Here is a 19,954-nt window from a genome sequence, read left to right as displayed (position 1 = left end):
GGTCTCACATCTGGTGCGTTAAATTGTCTTTCTGTGTGAGCAGTACTAATACTTTGTGCAAATAAATGAAGAAGGATCTAGGTGGACCTGGGGCATGGTAACACTCCTTCCACTAATTAGACAGTAACTTTGATCTCTTGCCTTAATTTCTCTGAACCTTAATCCCCTTATCTGGTATGAGAGCAGACCATTTGATCACTAAGAGCCCTTTCAGCTCTCAGAAAAATGAACAGATCAGTGAATTTGTTCACTGATTTATTCATTCCTAATTGATTTATCCACTTATTCAAAAGACACTTCTTGCGAGCATGTTATAGGTCCGTTACCATGCTACTTGTGGTCCCCAAATGGGAAGGCAGAAGGCAGCGGAGAGATACGTTGCCCCACGCCTACGCACTCCCTTCTTTCTGTGGGGCTGGAATCGCTGACCTTGGGGGAGCGATGAGAGATGGTGAGAGATGGAGGAGGGAAATCCTCTTGGCTTCACCACATTTGGTGCTTTTGGTTAGACCAAGGCTCCTGAACCCCAGCACTGTGCATGCATTTGTTGGGGGGCGGGGCTGCCCTGCACATTGTAGGTTGTTTGGTGGTATCTCTGGCCTCAACTCACCCGATGTGAGTCGTACCCTCTCCCTGATGTTGGTGACCACCGAAGATGTCTCCAGACATTGCCAGATGCCCCCTGGAGGCAGATTGCCCTGGTTGAGAACCAGTTATATAGAACTATCTAGGTGCCCAGATCCTGGGCAAATGAGATGAAAAGGACCCAGGCCCAGCCTTATGGAGTTTACATGAGTACACCCTTCCTCAGACTTCAGTGTGCACCTCCTAAGTGGAACCCTCGGTTTGCTGAGCTCTGCCCACAGAGCTTCTAACTCAAGCGGGTCTGGGTGGGGCTGCAGGGTTTGCATTTCGAGAGTTCCCTCATTGGCGCCCATGCTCCTGGTCCTCAGGACCACCCTTGAGAACCTCTGAGCCAGTGCGTTCCTATCTTGCCCGGTAGGTGTGTGTCCACTGCAGTTATGGCTAACACTACGAATGTACTCTGCTCACACAGTAAAACTAGTGTTCCCTGAGAGTCAGAGTGATATGTGGCTTTTAGAACGGGAAAATAGGGAAGAGTCGGTTAAGCGTCCGACTCTTGATCTCAGCTCAGGTCATGATCTCACGGTTCATGAGTTCGAGCCCCACGTCGGGCTCAGTGCTGAGAGTGTGGAGTCTGCTTGGGATTCTCTCTCTCTGCCTCTCCCCTACTCTGTCTGTCTCTCTCAAAAATAAATAAACTTAAAAAATTAAAAAGTCAAAATGAGAAAATAGACCCTATGTGGGCTATAAACCCACAATCAATTTGACATGTGTCAAGAAGAAAACCAAGTAGAGGATCTCATAAGCTCGAACAGTGACAAATGGTGGTCGATTTTATAAATTAATTTTGACTTGGCTCTGAGTGAGCAGATAAATAGGTCAGTTAGTGTGCTAGTGGAGGAACCTAATCATTTTGCTGTTCCCATGAATTCTCAGCTCTAACTACAAACGTGCTTTGACAACCCACTCATTCCTAAGTTGGGGACATTTCTCTGTGCAACAAGATGTGGGCGACTCCCTTAGATCCACACGCACACATCCACCCAAGATCATCTGACCCCACTCTGCCTCTTTCTTCTCCTTCTCGTGGTCCCCATCCCCGGTCCACCCCATCCCCTTCTCTGGGAAACTCTTCATGTGATGGGCAGTAATGCAAAGCAGCATTGCCTGTTTTTGGAGGGTTCCCTGTATGTTTATTCTGTGCAGAACTCTTAGTTCGTCTGTGGACTGCACATTGACATTTCCGCTTGCTGTGGTCATACTACCAGATACTGTATTTTCTTTGAAAAGTGTCACACACCCTGAGGAGGAAGTGGGGTGTGGTATCAGAGCAGCCCTGGGAGGGCAGGGGTTTTTTGCTACTGGTGCTCCCAGGAGTGGGAGCCTATGTTGCCATTTCTTGTCTTCTGAGTCTCTAACGCCAAGCCCATGTTAACTGGCCACATCACTTTTTTAACAGGATAGAAGGGCAAGCAGGTGGAGCCCCGGCTCTCAAAACCTCCTTCTTGGATCCAGAACGATGCTTTGTACAGAGCAGACAGGTTTAGCAAATGCTTACTGAGTAATGGTAAAACATAAGATGGTGTATGTCGCTTCGTTACTTAGCCAGTAGTTTAGGTGTCGGACGTAGTCCGTTGAACAAGTCACCGTCACTGGCAGCTAATTTTCATCAGGGAGACTTTCTCAGGATCCCTTGGGAACATCCTGTGTGATTTCACCAAACACTATCGCAAGCATTTCCCATAAATCCACTCATGTAATCCCCGTAACAACTCTATGAAGTACGTCTATTATTTTCCCCACGTTACAGATACGGAAACAGAGACACAAAGAGGTTCGGTCATTTGTTGAAGACGGTGTGGTTCAAAAAGCTGGCTTTCATGCCATGGCAGTGTCATTTGCCCATCCATGTGTCTCCATCCTCTGTGTCCACTGGCACGTAAAGGCCAGAGGAAGACAGACTGTGTGTCCAAGAATTTCACACTCACCTTCTCAGTCAAGGTGCCCATTGACCCGAGTGCCCTGGGCCCTGGCTCCGATTTGGCACCCCGAGTTGAGCTGGTGTACTTTTCCTCACTGACCACCTACCTGGCAGGAAGCCCTCTTACTCTAGTGCCTTAGGAAGATTACAAAGTATCCCGTGTCTCTTTAGAGCTAGTGGGTTGCCAAGAAGGGACAGTCACAGAAACGATTGTCTCCGCGCTCCCCCCCAACTTGAGAGGTAACTGACCATCTAAAATCGGATATATTTAAGGTATACAACTTGGTGATTTGAGGTACCTGTACATTGTGAAATATGACCACTGTCAAGCTAATTAACATACCCCTCACTTTATATAGTTACTTTGCGTGTGTGTGTGAGTGTGTGCGTGTGTGGAGTGTGTGTGTGTGCTGAAGACTGTCTTTTAAGAGTAAATCTTGACACAGGGGCAGAGCCATAAATTCAGTGTGCCTCCTATATGAGGCAGCATCTTTAGACTCAGTAAGTGATTACCTAACTGTGGCTAGAAAATCCTGCCAAGGAGACCAAGTCCCTCCCAACGTTACATGAAGCAGTCAGCTAGCTTTGTTCTAGACCCCGGCCCTGGAATTCCTCACTCATCCCAATCTGCCATCTCTGACAGTGTGAATAAAGGGAGATTCAAGGAGATGGGAGAGCACACACTGGTGACATCCTGGGGAAGTTACTCAGATCTGCAGCGTTGACCTCATTTCTGGATGTGAGCTTACGTTGTTCCAAGGAACTTCAACTCCAATTATATTACCTGTTTTTTTTTTTTTTTCACAGCTATGGGGTGGAAAGATCCTTCAACCGCAGGTACTGACAAGGAGAAGCATCCGATTGGTACCTAAGATAATTAAGCAAGTAGGGCAGCATGGAGGCCTGCTGAGAGAGCCCATGTGGGTGGTTGTAATCGTCCTTCCTAATTAGAGGCTGGGAGAACAGATGGAGACCATTCTATGGGGAAATCTCCATGCTCTCACTTCCTTCCTGACCTAACCTTAAAAGGCATTTTCTAACAAGAAATAATGTGCTAGTTTGGGTGGAGGTGCTTAGCAACCAAGGCTGAAATCCAGACTCTGCTATGTGCTAGCTCTATGACCTTCAGCAAGCTACTCACGCACTGAAGCCTCGGTTTCTTAGCCGTAGAATGGAGTTGATTATACCCACCTTGTAGACTTGTTGAGAAAACTGAATAATATGAGCTATCATATATACACTATGGACTCTTCACATACATGTGAATTGTAGGGGGAGCCAATAAATACCTCCACTAGACTGCTGTGTTTGGAACAAATGGAGAGAGCGATCAGAAGTCAGGGAAATGCAAAAAAAAAAAAAAGTCAACTTGAGGCTGGATTTGGTGGATATGGGCTAAAGTATTCAAGTGATAGGTTGGTCTTTGTTCATGGTGTCAGAGGCCACGCTGGACAATGGCCAATCTCCCAGGACTGAGGCAGATGGGACCCACCCTGCTTATGGCAGAGAAGAGTGGAGAAACATGTTCTATGAAAGTCCACAGATTCCCCCCAAGGGAGAGAAGAGGCTGGGCTGGGCAGGTGCCATTTACTTGTCTAAAACTTACCCATCGGATAAACCACTCCTCTTTCTGTGGGGAGCAGGGAAGGGTTTCTGAATGAAGCAGTGTGTAAGTGAGGTCCTCGAAAAAATGAGAAGGATTAGGGGATGGCAGTTTTTTAAGGGGGGGAGAAGACACAGCATTCCAAACAGAGGGACTAGTTTACATAGCCACCAAGATGGATGGTTGCGATGTACCCAGCAAACAGAGAAGTCAGGATATGACTAAGAGGCTTGCTGTGGGGACTGGGAGGTGGTGGCAAGGGGGCAGTGGGAGCCAACATGTAGAGGCTCTGAAATAATGGGTTAAGAAGCCATGATTTAATTCAGCAGGGACTGGGACAGTTTTCTTGAGTATCGGTATAATTTGATCAGAGCTAAGCTTTAGTGGACAACGTTCATGTCACACATTAAAATTAGTGTCAGGGGGCACCTGGGTGGCTCAGTCAGTTAAGCATCCGACTTCAGCTCAGGTCATGATCTCATGGTTCATGGGTTCAAGTCCCGCATCGGGCTCTGTGCTGACAGCTCAGAGCCTGGAGCCTCTTTTGAATTCTGTGTCTCCCTCTATCTCGCTGCTTCTCCCCCATTCATGCTCACTCGCTCTCTCTCACTCACTCTCAAAACTAAATAAACATTAAAAAATTGTAAATACTAAGAAAAATTTAAAAAATAAAATAAAATTAGTGTCAGAATATGCACAATGACATCCCAGGTGGCTCATTTTCTATATTTCGATCTTTGTTTTGTTTCTACATTATTTTTGGTTATGTTAGTTATATTCTCCTGGGGATGTCACAATAGAATACCACAGATCGGGGGGAGATGTCATGTTTCTGGTGGCTGGACATCCAAGATCGCGGTGTCCTCAAAGTTGGTGTCTGATGAGAGCTCTCTTCACCTTCCCACTGTGTCTTTACACCATGAAGAGAAAGAAATCTCTGGTGTCTCTTCTTCTTACAAGGACACTATCCTATTGGATTAGGGTCCTGCCCTCACAATCTCATTTAACCTTAGGTAAATTAATTAGGGTCTCAACATGTGAATTTGTGGGGGACACAGTTCAGTCGCTAGCACTTGAAGGAGGGGGTGTCTTGTTAATGCTTTTAGGTAGGCGGGCAGTACCAGCTCTGTTAACAAATCCCCTTCCTGACCATTTCTAACAGCTGGTGGAATGTTAGGCTTACATTCTTTGGTCTTTGCAGCTCATGCTCTAGGGATTATTTTAAAATATTATCTTCAGGTCATGCTTCTTATTCTAATTCACTTTTGAGACCACATGTGTGGCCAAGAGGCTAATATTTATTTTTTCTTCCTTTTTTTAAAAAATGTTTATGCATTTTTTGAGAGAGAGTGTGTGAGCGGGGGAGCGGCAGAGAGAGAGGGGACAGAGGATTCGAAGCGGGCTCTGAGCTGACAGCAGTGAGCCAGATGGGGAGCTTGACCTCACAAACCATGAGATCATGACCTGAGTTGAAGTCGGATGCTCAATCAACTGAACCACTCAGATGCCCCACAAGGCTAATATGTATTCTGACTCTTTTTATTATATTGTACTACTTTGTAGAAGTCTTAGTACCAGGGTAAAATGCTTTTCATTTGATGGTTCTCTTATTACCACCTTTCTTCTCTGCCCATTTCCAGGCAAGTAATTCTTAATTTGTAGGTTATTTTCTACAGCAATCACTTTTACCCGAGAAACCTTTCTATCTGTAAAGAGATGTAAAAGCTACAGATGTCACTTCATTTGCCGACATCTGCCTGTTTAATTCCCCAAACTTGGGCTTAGGTGACCCACTTGGAAACTATTGAGTGCTTTTTGTCCTATTCCTGGGTTGACTACAGATTTGGTTGTGTTCTCTCTTCTACATGTTTGAGGTTTTGCTGTTTCTGTGAGACTCTTCCACTGTCACCGAGATACCTCCTGCTAGGTTATAACAATACAGATGCTGTCCACGGTTTTGTTTTTAAATAAAGAAGTGTAGGGGCACCTGACTGGCTTGGTCAATTGAACATCTGACTTCAGCTCAGGTCACGATCTCACAGTTCATGGGTTCAAGCCCCACGTCCGACTCTGTGCTAACAGCTGGGAGCCTGGAGCCTGCTTTGCATTCTGTGTCTCCCTCTCTCTCTCTCTCTGCCCCTCCCCTGCTCAAGCTGTGTCTCTCTCCCCACCCCACCAAAAATTAAAAACATTAAAAACATTTACATAAAGATATGTATGCTCATTCCTATTTCACATGCTGCAAAGAAAGAGAAGTCTTATTTTTTGGTTTTGTGTTTTGTTTTTTGTTTTTGTTTTTTTTTCTTTCTTTCTTTTTTTTTTTTTTTTTTTTTTTTTTTTTTTTTTTTTTTTTTTTTTTTGCTGATGAGAGTATATAGAACTTCTGTTGCTTTCTATTTCTGTGGAACTTCTCCTCCTCGGCTTTTGTTATGTGGTGGCAATCCTTAACATCACTGTGAAAGCATTTGGCAGGTTTGAGTTGTGGTAGGTGAGTCAGTGTGGGTAAGTAGGTGAGTCAGCACCCAGGGAGTCCGGAATTCTCAGTTCAGCACTTGAGGTCTATGACCTTAACCATGCCGCTGAGCAATGATATTGTCCATCTTCTGGCTTCGAAGCTACCTGCTAAAGACAGATGAGATCATGCTTAAAGGGGAAAACATTGAGTCATAAGAGTAAAGATTCTCTGCAAATTTAAAGTACATATTATGAGATTTCGCAGCTGAGATAGCAAAAGCACAGAAGATTGGATAGGCATCCTGACTGTCCATCATGATAAGTGCTCGCGTCGGGATGACTCTATCACAGGGTAATAAGTGCTCTAGGAGAGATACATGTGGGTTTTTATGGGAGTTCGGTGGCAGAGTGCAGAGGGAGGCCATATAATTCAGCCAAGATGTGCTTCTAACAGACGGTCTCTACTTCCTGCCCATTTTTGGTACAAACTAATAAAGTCGGTAGAGTCCCTTGGAAAATATATCAGAGTTGCAATAATAATCATAACAGCTAACATTTTTGAGTTTACTCTGCGCCAGCCCCGTTATAAGCACCTCCGTGCATTTGCCCATTCCGTCCGTGTAGCCCTTTGAAATGAGTGATGGTATTATTACCCCTTTCCAAATGAGAAGACAGGCTTAGGGACACTAAATAACTCCTGCGGTTGAGTCCATAATGGTGTCGGGTCTTTGTAATGATGCCTGGGATATTTCTCTTGTATTGACTTCCTCTACTACTGCCCTCTGCTTGATTGGACCACACCATACCCTTGCAGGTTAAAATATATACATATAAGCATAAAGATTAAGAGATTATATAAAGCATTGCTTTTGAAAATCAAGTTCCTTAGCAAAAATGCGTTGAGCATCTACTACTTATCAGACAGAGGGATCAGCCCTGGAGGTGCGTGAATGACTAAGACTTGGTCCCTGCTCTCAGAGCCCGCAGTCTGCTTATTTGGGAAGACCAGTGTGAACCAATATGTCTAATAAAGTGTTAAAGGGAAATCTGGCAATGTGAGCACCAGATCTCCTCCCCAGTCCCACGAAGCTGACTGGAATGTCCAAAGGAATGTGGCAATAGAGAAAACCCTTTATCACAACTTGGGTCTAGTAGTAAGGCACCCACATGCACTGACTCTGGAGGGGTCTTGCTAGATGAAACCAGAAGGACTTCTATGGTTTGAGTGACAAACACGGTACTTCAAAGATGAAGCAGGAGAAATCCTGGTGGGGCTCTGCTGTGCCCCCCAAATTTGGAGGCTCAAGAGAAAGAGCATGGGAGCGACAGCATCTACCCCACTGGGAAATGGGAAATGACAGAGCCACGGCAAATAAATATGGCAGGCACTGTCTAACAGCCATGCCCCAGGAGCTGGGGGTGGGGGTGGGGGGGCTTGGAGGACTGAGTGGATTCCACCAGGAAGTGCCAGAGGGAGGAGGGTGGATGATGGAGGCGGAGGGAAGAAAGGCTTCAAAGAGGAGGTAGGGACTGAGCAGGAACTTGAAAGATGAAGGAAGTAGGGATGGGGTGCCGAGGGAGGATGGAACGAAATAGGAAAGCATTCCAGGGAGAGGGAACGGTATTGCTACAAGCCCAGAGCCGTGAAACAGCTTGACACGTTGGACAAATGGCAGTAGCTCCTCATGGTCCTAACTAAGCTCCTTCGGGCTGCAGCGTGGAGATCTGACTGGGAGAGACAGGTGTCGGGACTGGGTAGGGCAACAGGTAAGTTGTGGTGACTTGGAGTCACGCTGAGGCAAGTGGGGCGGGAAGGGGAAGGAAGGGGCAAGGCAAACCAGCTCTGGTCCAGGAGGGGAAAGGTGACATCCGAGTGCTGGGCAGAGCACCACGGTACCCGTCACCGAGCTGGTGAAATAGACGGGGCCCATTCGAAAGGCAGGACCCTGAGTTCTGCTTGGACCCGGCAGGTTGAGGGTCTGACCGACAAAAATCTTGCATGTTAATTTCATCCTTGAATGCTTATTACATACCATCTTGGTGCTCCTGTGCACACACACACGTGTGCAAGCCTTCAACAGGATTGCAGACATTTACACTCACAACAGCATTGCTTACAAGGGTGCGATTCGTGTTGCCCTTGCCAGTGTTAGGTAGGAGCATTTCAAAAATATTTGCTAGTTGCAATGGCTTAAAAAAAAATGCTATTGTGTCGTGTTTTATATTTAAATAGTTTAACTCTTTTTATTGTTAGAGTTTTGTGAAGAGTTGAATATTAATAGATCCCCAAAGAATATGCATTATCAAATTCCAATATTATCCTTTCTCAGTTATTTGCTCCAAAAGGCAAAAACTTTCAAGAGAGCTTCAATAGCAGAGTAAAGGCCATTTATTTTTTTTAAGCCTCTGACATTTTCCCTCTAATAAATCGAAGCTACTCATGATTACTTTAGATTTTAATTCAATGTTTTATTGTATGAATTCTTAGTTTCCTGATGTATATTCTTTTGTCCATACCAGTGTGCATTTTATCTATATAACCTCTGAATTTATAGTCCATGCCTTAAAATGCCAATAGCATATTTTTAAATTTTGGTCTTGAAATGGTCACGTGGTAAAATTGACGGTTGTTCTTGCTATATAATTCTGTGAATTTAAATCTAGATTTCTGTGGCCATCACTGTGACCAGGCTATAGTACAGGGTCACCTCCCCACACCCAAAGCTTGCTCATGCTCTATCTTTATAACCCCCTGTCCTCTGTCCAAACCACTGCTAACCACTGTTGTCTCCATATGGTTTTGTCTTTTCAAGAATGTCCTGTAAATGCAATTATATAGTATCTTGTTTTATTTTGCATTTCTATATATATATATATATATGTTAATGGTTACCTATTTTTGAGAGAGAGAGAGAGACAGCGTGAGCAGGGGAGGGGCACAGAGAGAAGGAGACACAGCATCCAAAGCAGGTTCCAGGCTCCAAGCTGTCAGCACAGAGCCTGATGCAGGGCTCGAACTCATGAACCCCAAGATCACGACCTGTGCCGAAGCGGGAGGCTCAACCGACTGAGCCACCCAGGCACCCCCATTTTGCATTTCTTAAAGTGCTCACAGGCTGAACATCTTCCCACATAACTAATTGAAACTATGTTTGTTTGTTTTTTTAATATTTGGTATAGTTTGTGTTATTGCCACTTAATTCCTTGGGTCATAGGTGGTTTTTATTTTGTTTGGCTTTTTCAAATTTGTGTATGCTTATTATAAAGAATGACAGTTATTGTCTGTTGTAGTTACTCTAGATATTTTCTTTGACTTTGTTTTATTATTGTCTTCAAATGTGTAAGACTTACAAATAGTAATATCACTTGATCTAGTCATATTGAAAACACTAGTGATCTACACTGATGCAGTATTCCTAAATTTAAAAAAAAATTATAAAAAGGTGCTTATTACGGCATTATTTCTATTATGAAAAAAACATGTGTCTAAACATTCAACTACAAGACTTTAGTAAAACAGGTCATTAGAAGATGGTGCAAGAAGTTAAAGGATGTTTACAAAGATAACATACTACCTTGGACAATTTTTATGGCAAAATGTTAAAGCATTTGGGGTTTTTTAATGTTTATTTTTGAGAGGTGGGGAGGGACACAGAGAGAGGGAGACACAGAATCCAAAGCAGTCTCCAGGCTCTGAGCTGTCAGCACAGAGCCCGACGCGGGGCTCGAACCCACAGACTGTGAATCGTGACCTGAGCCGAAGTCGGACGCTCAACCGACTGAGCCCCCCAGGCGCCCCTGGCAAGATGTGAAATTAAAAAGCCAAATATAATCCCGTAAACACAGTATGAGCAAAGCATGTAAAACAAAACCACAAAACCTGTTCATTAAAAAAAGACGAAAGAAAATACATCAAAAGAGTAGTAGCGACTTGCTTCCGCTGTGGAACTATGAGAAGATTTTTTACAATTTGTGTGTTTTCTTTATTTTTCATAATGATCACATTTCACATTGAAGCTACAGGAGGGGAAAAACTCTGAGTAGCTCAGGAATGAAATGCTGCCTTTTACCTTAAAAAAATGCACCCCTAGGGGTGCCTGGGTGGCTCTGTCAGTTGAGCATCTGACTTCCGCTCAGGTCACGATCTCACGGTTTGTGAGTTCAAGCCCCACATCAGGCTCTGTACTGACAGCTCAGAGCCGGGAGCCTGCTTGGGATTCTGTGTCTTCCTCTCTCTCTGCCCCTGCCCTGCTCACACACTGTCTCTGTCTCTCAAAAGGTGAATAAACATTAAAAAAAAAATGTTAAAAAACAAACCATGCACCCCTGAGCAAACAACATGTTAGGTTCAGCACACAGATGCCCGTTCTGTCTTCTAGATGTGAAAATGTCAGGTCCTGTCCCCGTGACTAGACCTTTAAAAAGTGAGGCAGTGGCCTGGCCAGCAAACAGATGCATGCCTGGGGTAAAATGCCAAGATGCTCATGGGTAAGGGGCTAGGGCTAGCAAATCTGGGTGGCTGGTGGGCTAGGAAATCAGCTAAGCAGGGCGTGCTGGAGGAGAAGGGGGTTCCGCTATGATTCCCTCCCCTACTGCATCCGGAAACCCTCGTCACCCTAGAGGTTTCTGTCTGCTCCCTGGACAGACTTTTCCAGGTGCATGTTGAGTTGCTGCTGTGAATTCTGAGCCCAGCCTGGAAATAGCAAAGTGACACATCCGTCACTAAAGGTCACAGTGGTTGTAACTCAGGCTTTATGAGTCAGTGATCCCTCCAGACTCAGAATTAATTACTTAACTTTACTCGTGTTGAGGAAATCTTCAGAGGGTCCACGTATGGTAAACACTTGTAAATGAGGACACTCTTGGCGATCTTTCCTATTAGTGCAGAAAAATATAGATTTGTCCAGAAGACCTACGTGACCCAGGAAAGGGGCTGTTGTCAAGGAAGTTTTCTCCAGAGAGCTCTCAGTCATTAGCCTGGCTCCCGTCCAAGAATACTAACCTCAGAGGCTGTCAGAGGGTGAAGGGGGCCCCTGAAGACACATCTAGAAGTCATCTGGTGACTGTTTCAACAGTGTGACTTATATGGAATGTATTTCAGAGACTAAGGACACCTGAAAAATATGATGATTTTACAACCGTGTCCTTTAGTTAAACCCTGCTAAATTGTGGGCGATTGAGACTTTCTTAGAATCCATGAAGTTCACAGCAGTTGTCAAGAGCCCCTAATCTCTCTCTGTAGGTTCAGAAAACACTCAAAGACCACCCAGCACTTCAGAGAACCAGCAGTCTTGAATGGCCCTGCCAGATTTGGGATTATGCCATTGGTGCTCACATGTGGGGTCCTATCATTCTGAGGACTTGTCTTTCTTTCTACAAAGGTAGAAAGGACAGCTAATGCTTCATTGTCCTTATCTTTGGCTTACTTAAGAGACTGAGGAGAGAACAGTTCAAGAAGAGAGAAGAAGCGAAGACGTAACTTTCCCACTGAATACCAGATGGTAGTTTCAGATTAATGGGACCTCATGGAAAAGTAGGTAAAAGAAAGAAAAGTGGGGGCAGTGGGTGGTTACTTGAGGTAAGTGTCCAAACAAGGACATGAAGGAATAGCAGACGAGGAACCAGACTAGAATCCTGGAATTTGTTCGCCAACATTATGATGGCTTTCCCCTCATATCCCTAGGTATGCATAATTATTGGTAATTTGGCTTTTGTCATTTATCCTTAGATGATAAGGCATTCTTTTATGGTGGGCAATGATTTGGGATTTTTGTAAGTGCTTTGGAATGTTCAAAGGTTTATTTTATATGGAGGTATATACGTGTGCATATATATGTACATATACACATATATGTGTATATGTACATATACACATATGCATATATGACTGCGAAGAAAGTAGACCTTTTTGAAATGTCTGAAGTAAATAGAGTTCAGCTGCTAAATGCCCAGAGCCAAGTGCATCACACACATAAATAGCCCACGTAAGAATTTTGTGGTGTCATATTTTTGTGACTAAAATAGACTCACCCTTTCTAAACTCATTTTCTTATTATTGTGGGTTGTTTCTTGGGTACCTCCTTGCATAACAGAAGAAGTAAAATGTTGGAAATTTTCCTGGCCTGTTTCTGCAACTATTAAGTGTAACCCCCTTAAATTAGGAGTGGAATTATAGTTCTAACTGACAAGTTTGAGTAATGCAGGCGTCGGGAAGCCTCTTTCCTTGGCTAGTCAGTCTGGGGTTTGGGGTGAGCCCAATAATGTCCTTTGCAGAAGGGGAAGTAGAAGTATTTGCTTAAATGGATCCTTGAGCCATTTGAGCCTCTGAGCTATCAGTGATAAAGCGCTGGTCAAGTGGGAACGGGATACCCAAAATAACGTATTTTATAGCCCCCAACAGCATGTGTCTTTGTCACTTTGCAGGGAGCAACCATGTCACCATTTCTTCGCATTGGTTTGTCCAACTTCGACTGTGGGTCCTGCCAGCCATGTCAGGGAGAGGCTGTTAACCCTTACTGCGCTGTGCTGGTCAAAGAATATGTTGAATCAGGTAAGCTTGAGTGGGTATTCGAGGTGGGGGAGGAGGAAAGCCCTTGTGTGAACTAGGAAGCAAGTCCTTCCAGAAACGTCAGAGTCATCTGGTTCAACCTGATTTTACAGTTCAGGAAACTGATGGCCAGCCAAGCCAAGGACTTCCTCAGGGGCGTATGAGCTTAGTGACCGACTCAGGCGGAGACCCAGGTCTCCTCCCTCGTAGTCCATTTCACTGCGCCATTTTCTCACATACGCGAAAGGAACAAAGAAAAGGAGAAATGGGTTGAAGACATGATGTGAGGACTTAATGGGGGTGATAAAATCGACTGGTGAGCTCAAGTCGAACATGGCACCTGCAGTGCTAACCCTGGCTATTTCCAGTGAATACAGACAGATTAAGTCTGCACAATCTTACAGTGAACTCTAAAGATGGTTATTGAGGGGAGCCATCCTGGGTGGTTCACACAGAACGTATTTATGGAGCGCCTAGTGTCCAGTGGGCGGAAAAAGTGCCTTTCCTTTAGAGCTTCTACTCTGGCAGAGGGAGAGAGGTATGGAACAAACTAGAATATAAGGAATAATGATGAGGAGTGCTGGGCAGAAAACCGAAGCAGGGCGAAGTGGGGGGAGAGAGACTTGGGGACAGAGAAGTGTGTGTTATTTCCCATGGGGTGGTAGTGAAAAGGCGTCTCAGGGAGTGGCGTTGGCGGATGCGGGAGGAACCCCATTCGGCAGCTGAGAACCCCCAGCGAGGTGTTTCCAGCTCAAAATCGTGGGTTTCCAGCTCCCACCAGGCTGGCCTTTCCCTCCCTTAGAGACCTCCCTTCGTGACGGACCCCACCCTTGCAGCCACCGGGAGTGTGCACCAAGCTGAGGCGAAGGTCCAAATCATCCTGATTTCCCTTCTGCCCGGATTCCTCTCCTGTTTAGTTGCAAGTGAGAATGGCACTTGCTCCGGATCTAAAACCTTTCAAATGTCACAGAAACCTTTGAAGTGTAGAACGTCTGAGTTTCTCAAAGCCGCTTTCCACTTAATGGGTCTCCGGGAGCTCGTTCTCTCTAAGCACGGGCCTCACTGACATTTGCCTCCTGAGAGCCTCTTTTTCATTTCTTCTTTTGGCCTTGCCTTTGAACGGGGTCGGATCGGCCGTGGGGATCAAGAGACCTTGTCAGAAAAGACGACGACTTCGTTTTTTTCCGAAAGGTTAGCCTGTGGCATCTGGAGAGTTTGGCTTTTGATTTTGTCTTTGGTTTTGTCCTGACGAGAAATCACCCTGCTCGTCACAATTCAAATATTATTTTTGTACAATTTATGGGGTTTGGGTTTTTTAGGTTTTTTGATTTGAGTATCGTTGACGCTCAAATGTCTTACTAGTTTTAGGTGATCAGTGTAGTGATTCGACAAATCTATACCTTCTGCTATGCTCACCACCAGGGTAACTGCCATCTGTCGGCCTAGGACACTATTACCACTGACTACACTCCCCGTGCTGTACCTTTTATCCTCGTGACTTATTCCAGAAATGGAAGCCTAGACTTCCCTTTCTCCTTTACCCATTTTGCCCATCCCCCACCCCACTCCACCCCTCTAGAAACCATCGGTGCTCCCTATTTATAGGCCTGATTCTGCTTTTTGTTTATTTATTCATTTGGTTTTTTAAAAAAATATTCCACGTGTGAGTAAAATTGTATAGTATTTCTCTTTCTCTCTAGAGCCTACCACCCTCTAGATTGTCTGTGTTGTTACAAACGGCACGCGCTCATCCTTTTTTATGGCTGTGTAATATTCCATTGCACGTCCATCTTCCTTATCCATTCATCTGTTGGTGGACTCTTAGGTCATTTCCATATCTTGGCTATTATATAAATAATGCTGTTAATAAACATAGGGGTGCATGTATCTTTTCAAACTGGTGGTTTTGTTCTCTTTGCGTAAATACCCGGCAGTGGAAATACGGGATCATATGATAGTTCTATGTTTAAGCTTTGAGAGCCCTCCATACTGTTTTCCATAGTGGCTGCACCAATTTTTAAAACCCTATCAATCTTGAGGGTGTCAGGCTGCATTTTCCATAATGAGTCAACAGGGCAGAGTGTTGTCAGTCTGGGAGCCTTTGAAAATGATAAAAACGTACCATAAATAGAGAGGATCCTGAGCTCTGGTCCTCTTTTTGGGTGCTTACAAACCTAGTGAGAGAGCATGAGAAGCGCCATTGTGCAGGTATCTCTGTCCCATGCAGGGCGTGGAGAATGGTTGCAGCTGAGGAGTTCTGAGAAAGAAGGGCTTCCAGTCCGTGGAAGCAACATGTTACTCCGGTCGTTATAGAATTGCCATTGGCATTTTTCAAAAGTCCCATCTCCGGTTAAATTTTTTTTAAGCAAGCCATAAAAATCTTCCCCTTCCTCTTCCACCCTCACCATTGTCAGAGTTTATCCCTTTCATAGCCAGGTTTATCTAGAATTAGAAGTTTCCGCTTATTCGAGTGCTTATATACTTCCCAAATCATTTAGCAAATGCTAGGCGTGTGTCCCGCTTTGGCATTGTGCGTGAGAGAGAAGGGGCTATCGGGAGTCAGAACTGCTTTGTTTCCGTGCTTAGATGGATTTTTCCCTTTTGCTTTACCAACATGACTGCATTTAAATCGGCCACGTATTGTGCTTATTATCACAAGAAACCGAGGTTCAGATACGGCTGCAGTTTGCTGCTTTTGAAATGATTAAAGTATAAATACTGTAGAAAATCCAATGGGGATGAAAGCTATACCAACACTACTTAATTCCACCAGCAAACTCTTTCCCAGTCACCTTGGTGGTTCTGGGAAGGTTTTATTCACTCTTTATTGCCCTGACCACGGTTCTCAGCAACCACGTCCAGGTCTCCTGGCTGCCTGCCTTTCCTCACCTGTAGGTCTATAGCCTGCTTCCCTGACCCCATGGGTTAAGACCACCGCCTCTCTGAGTCACCTGTTAGTTTTTGCTTAGAGTGCATGATACATGTAAAATGTATCCTTTCTTGAGAGTTAGAGAAGCAAATAATGGCTCCTTATGTTTTGAAGGTTTTATCTTGGGGCACCTGGGTGGCCAATTTGGTTAGGCGTCCAACTCTTGATTTCGACTCAGGTCATGATCTCACGGTTTGTGGGTTCGAGCCCTGCATCGGGCTCCGCACTGACAGTGTGGAGCCTGCCTGGGATTCTCTCTTTCTCCTTCTCTCTCCGTCCCTCCCACCATGCTCTTTCTCTTCCCCCCAAAAAAATAAAGAATGGAAAAGAACAAAAGTTTTACCTCATAGTGCATGTATGTCAAATAGAAAACTTCTAAATATCTTTTTAAAGAAGCACTCACCATAAACCTTAAATTTTGCCACAGAGTCTTTCAGATAAACACACAGCAGCTGTTGTTTGTTTTTTTTTTTACCAGATGACAGTGAAATTAATTAGTGTGTCCACCCTTTGCAGATTAACAAAGGAAGACCCCCAAAGGCATAAAAGTATATAACATGTAGAGAATGGGACCTAGGTCACTCTACCCTCCCAAATACAACAAGCCGAGGCCCTGATGTCTTTTTATCTGCTCAGGTGTTCACCCTCAAAGTGAAGAAACTAACTGTTGAATAGAGAAAGAACACTGCTAGTCCAAGACATGATCCAATTTTTGTTGCCTAAATTACTAGATTGACTTTAAAGTTTCAATACATTAACTTGCATGTAGACCTTGGGACTGTCTCATCCTGTCTCTAGTGTTGTATGTGTTGTTTTTGACCTTCCAACGGGAATATAGATCCTAGAGAACAGAGAGAATGGGTGCCAACGTCAAGTGGAATTATTTCCCAGAGTTGGCTAAAGGAGTAACGAGAACGTATCTTTCTGTTCCCAGAGAATGGGCAGATGTATATCCAGAAAAAGCCAACTATGTACCCACCCTGGGACAGCACTTTCGATGCCCACATCAACAAGGGAAGAGTCATGCAGATCATTGTGAAGGGCAAGAACGTGGACCTAATTTCCGAAACTACTGTCGAGCTCTCCTCTCTGGCTGAGCGATGCAGGAAGAACAACGGCAAGGCGGAGATATGGGTAAGTATCCAGTCTGCAGGCTTCTTTGAAAGGTCACACCATTCAGTGGTCAGCACCACGTTCACCAAAGACAAGAGTGTAGTTCTGGTGTCATCCTGAATTTATGACACACTAGCCTTGAGAAAACAGATTCTCTGCTAACGACAGTGACTATTCGTTGTGGACTATAAAACTTATCAACACACTCTATCTTGATTCCTATGTTAAGGTGAAGAAGGTCTCTTAGGCTGTGAAGAACACTTATTGATTTATAAGTGCAAAACTAAGCTCAGAAATATCACAGATCCCGCTTAACTTGGGAACCTAACTGCTCCCTATTTATGGAGGTATCATATCTGTGTGATCTCTTGATATCTTCGAAGATTAGAGAAACATACAGATAGATGAGAGGAACAGCAAAGACCCATGTGATATTTGGTCTGCCCTCTCCATACTTTGCCTATCCCTATCAATTTTTTTAGCCCCCCCCCAAAAAAAATTCCCTATTCACTTGTAAGGCTCACTCTGCAGTAAAAAGTACGTCATAAACAATCCATGTTACCGCAAGTTTTGGAAACCTTAGGTTATAACTGCTTGGGTAGCAAATGCTTAGAAATGTTAAAGAAAAGAGTAAAATGTGGATGCATAAAAAAATTCCAATGAAAATTTCTTGGGTCTACAAAATGATGAAAAAAAAAACAAACCCACCGGTAAATACTGATTTTAAATTACCTGAATCCCAGAAAATGTTTTCAAATGCTTTATTATTTATGCAAAAGGAGAGAATCTTATCTTTCTGCTTCTTATTTCCTGTAGCTCAGATTTTTAAGAACTCCACCCAGAAGGTTTTGAAGTCACTGGTTTCAAAATGGGAATGCTAGAAACCTACCAACTAGATTTTTGTGTCAGTGTTCTACATTTGACCTCAAAAAAAATCAGTACTTTTTAAAAGAATATATATTTATACACATCTTTGCTGGTGACACTAAAGTAATCTTTGAAGATAGACATATACCAAGATTGTTTTTTAGTTCCCATGCTTACGTATGTTTAGAAAAGGTAGTCCAGCAATATCTATTGGAGGAATTCCGTGTCCACTTGGAGAAAGGATCATGGAAACCGATCTCCTCTTGAGGGACTGCAGAGGCAGGTAAGAAGAGGCAAAATAATCTAATGACGTCACAGATGTGTGAGTTGGCATGAAAGGATTTACACAAACCAGAGAATGTGAGACCCTGAGACTGTCTGTAGCTTAAGGCAGGGCAGTATTTAGCTCGGCTGGGAGAAGACATTCATTCGACCAAGTCTCCCTCCATATTCTGCTCATTCCCATTTATTTTCTGCCTTCTGCCTCATTTAAAAAAAATTTTTTTAATGTTTATTTATTTTTGAGAGAGACAGAGACAGAATGCGAGTGGGTTGGGGCAGAGAGGGAGGGAGGCACAGAATCTGAAGCAGGCTCCAGGCTCCGAGCTGTCAGCACAGAGCCTGACGCGGGGCTCGAACTCACGGACCGCGAGATCTTGACCTGAGCCAAAGTCGGACGCTCGACCGACTGAGCCACCTAGGCACCCCCTGCCTCATTTTTTAAAGTCACCAAATCCCCAATTTTTTTAAATAGCATGCTATTTGATTTCCTTTTCAGGTAACGAAAGGACAACTAATTTTTAAATTATTTATTTAGACTTCGCTGATGAGCAGGTCGCTTTTCTATTATATCTAGATCTTAAAGTTGCATTTGCCTTCTTGCCTTGGCTGTTTCTGGTTTTATTCTTGTCAGACTTTTCACTTCTTTTGCATTCTAAGGTTATTTAGACACAAGCACTTGGTGGCCCTCAGATCCTCATTTATCTAGCAACCTTTTTACATTGTCCAGCTCTTTTTTTCAAGGTCATTTCTTAGTTTGCTTTCACTCACAGTGTTTAAGGGCCAACAGGGTGCTTTGGGCTTAGATTTTCCCCTCGCTCTGTTGAAATCCACTTCCTTAAAAATGTCTCTACTTAAAAAATACCTATTGTCTGAAAGTTGCCCCTTCGCCTCCCCAGACTCCATCCAGTTTCTCCACACCGCACTCAGACTTACCTTCCGCTTTCCCAAGGTTTCAGCTGTTTGTGTGGTTCGCTCTCAAAGGCATGGTGCAAACAGGACTTCCTATGGACACTGGTTTTCCAGCAGCCAACTGGTTCAACTTCCTCCGTCATCACTAATTCCCAAAACTTGGTGGTCACCTGGGACCAACTGTCCCCACTTCACTTGGGAACGAGCCCCTTATTTCTTGCTCTTCCTGGTGCCTTTTTGCCAGCATCTTTATTATTTATACCACAAACCGGAGGACAAGGTGTATATACTTGATGTTAAAAGCACTTCTGTTCTCACTGATCTGTTTTAAGCTTGCGTGAAGATTTATAGTTGACCAAGCAGTAGATGCTTATGTTCTCGTAAAATTCAAATAGTTATGATGCTGTGATGTAACTCTCATTATTATGTCAGCTTTGCAGAGATCTTGAAAGGCTTAGTGACACGCACGAGGTCACACAGCCAGTAAATTATTTAACCACGGTTCAACTCAGTCCTGGGTTCAGCCACACATTTCTTACTATTTCTCAGTGATTCTGGTTAACCCATGGATGCAATGACCAATATTGACCTTCAGCTCAGCTTCTGAGTCTTTTCCGTATACTAACGACCTAGTGCAGTGGCTTCCGATGTGAGCAATAGTACTCAAGTTTTCTTGGATTTGTC

At 44.1% G+C, this 19,954-nt stretch overlaps 2 protein-coding genes across 4 annotated transcripts in view; one reads left to right on the top strand and one right to left on the bottom strand.

Moving 5' to 3' along the window:
* PFKFB3 (6-phosphofructo-2-kinase/fructose-2,6-biphosphatase 3) overlaps positions 1–19,954 on the bottom strand; it is a 952,670-nt gene that overhangs the window by 475,153 nt on the left and 457,563 nt on the right. The gene's annotated exons all lie outside the window — the stretch shown is intronic.
* The window catches only part of PRKCQ (protein kinase C theta), a 185,928-nt gene that overhangs the window by 40,270 nt on the left and 125,704 nt on the right, over positions 1–19,954 (top strand). For both annotated transcript variants that reach the window (XM_049626790.1, XM_049626789.1), the window contains exons 2-3: positions 13,047–13,173; positions 17,034–17,233. In XM_049626790.1, the coding sequence (XP_049482747.1) occupies positions 13,056–13,173; positions 17,034–17,233 (318 nt within the window). In that variant the 5' untranslated portion in view covers positions 13,047–13,055. The remainder of the gene's footprint in view (positions 1–13,046; positions 13,174–17,033; positions 17,234–19,954) is intronic.

Source organism: Panthera uncia, chromosome B4 (genome assembly GCF_023721935.1).
Source record: "Panthera uncia isolate 11264 chromosome B4, Puncia_PCG_1.0, whole genome shotgun sequence".
NCBI classification, from domain to species: Eukaryota; Metazoa; Chordata; class Mammalia; order Carnivora; family Felidae; genus Panthera; species Panthera uncia.
This window is presented reverse-complemented; position numbering and strand designations above follow the sequence as displayed.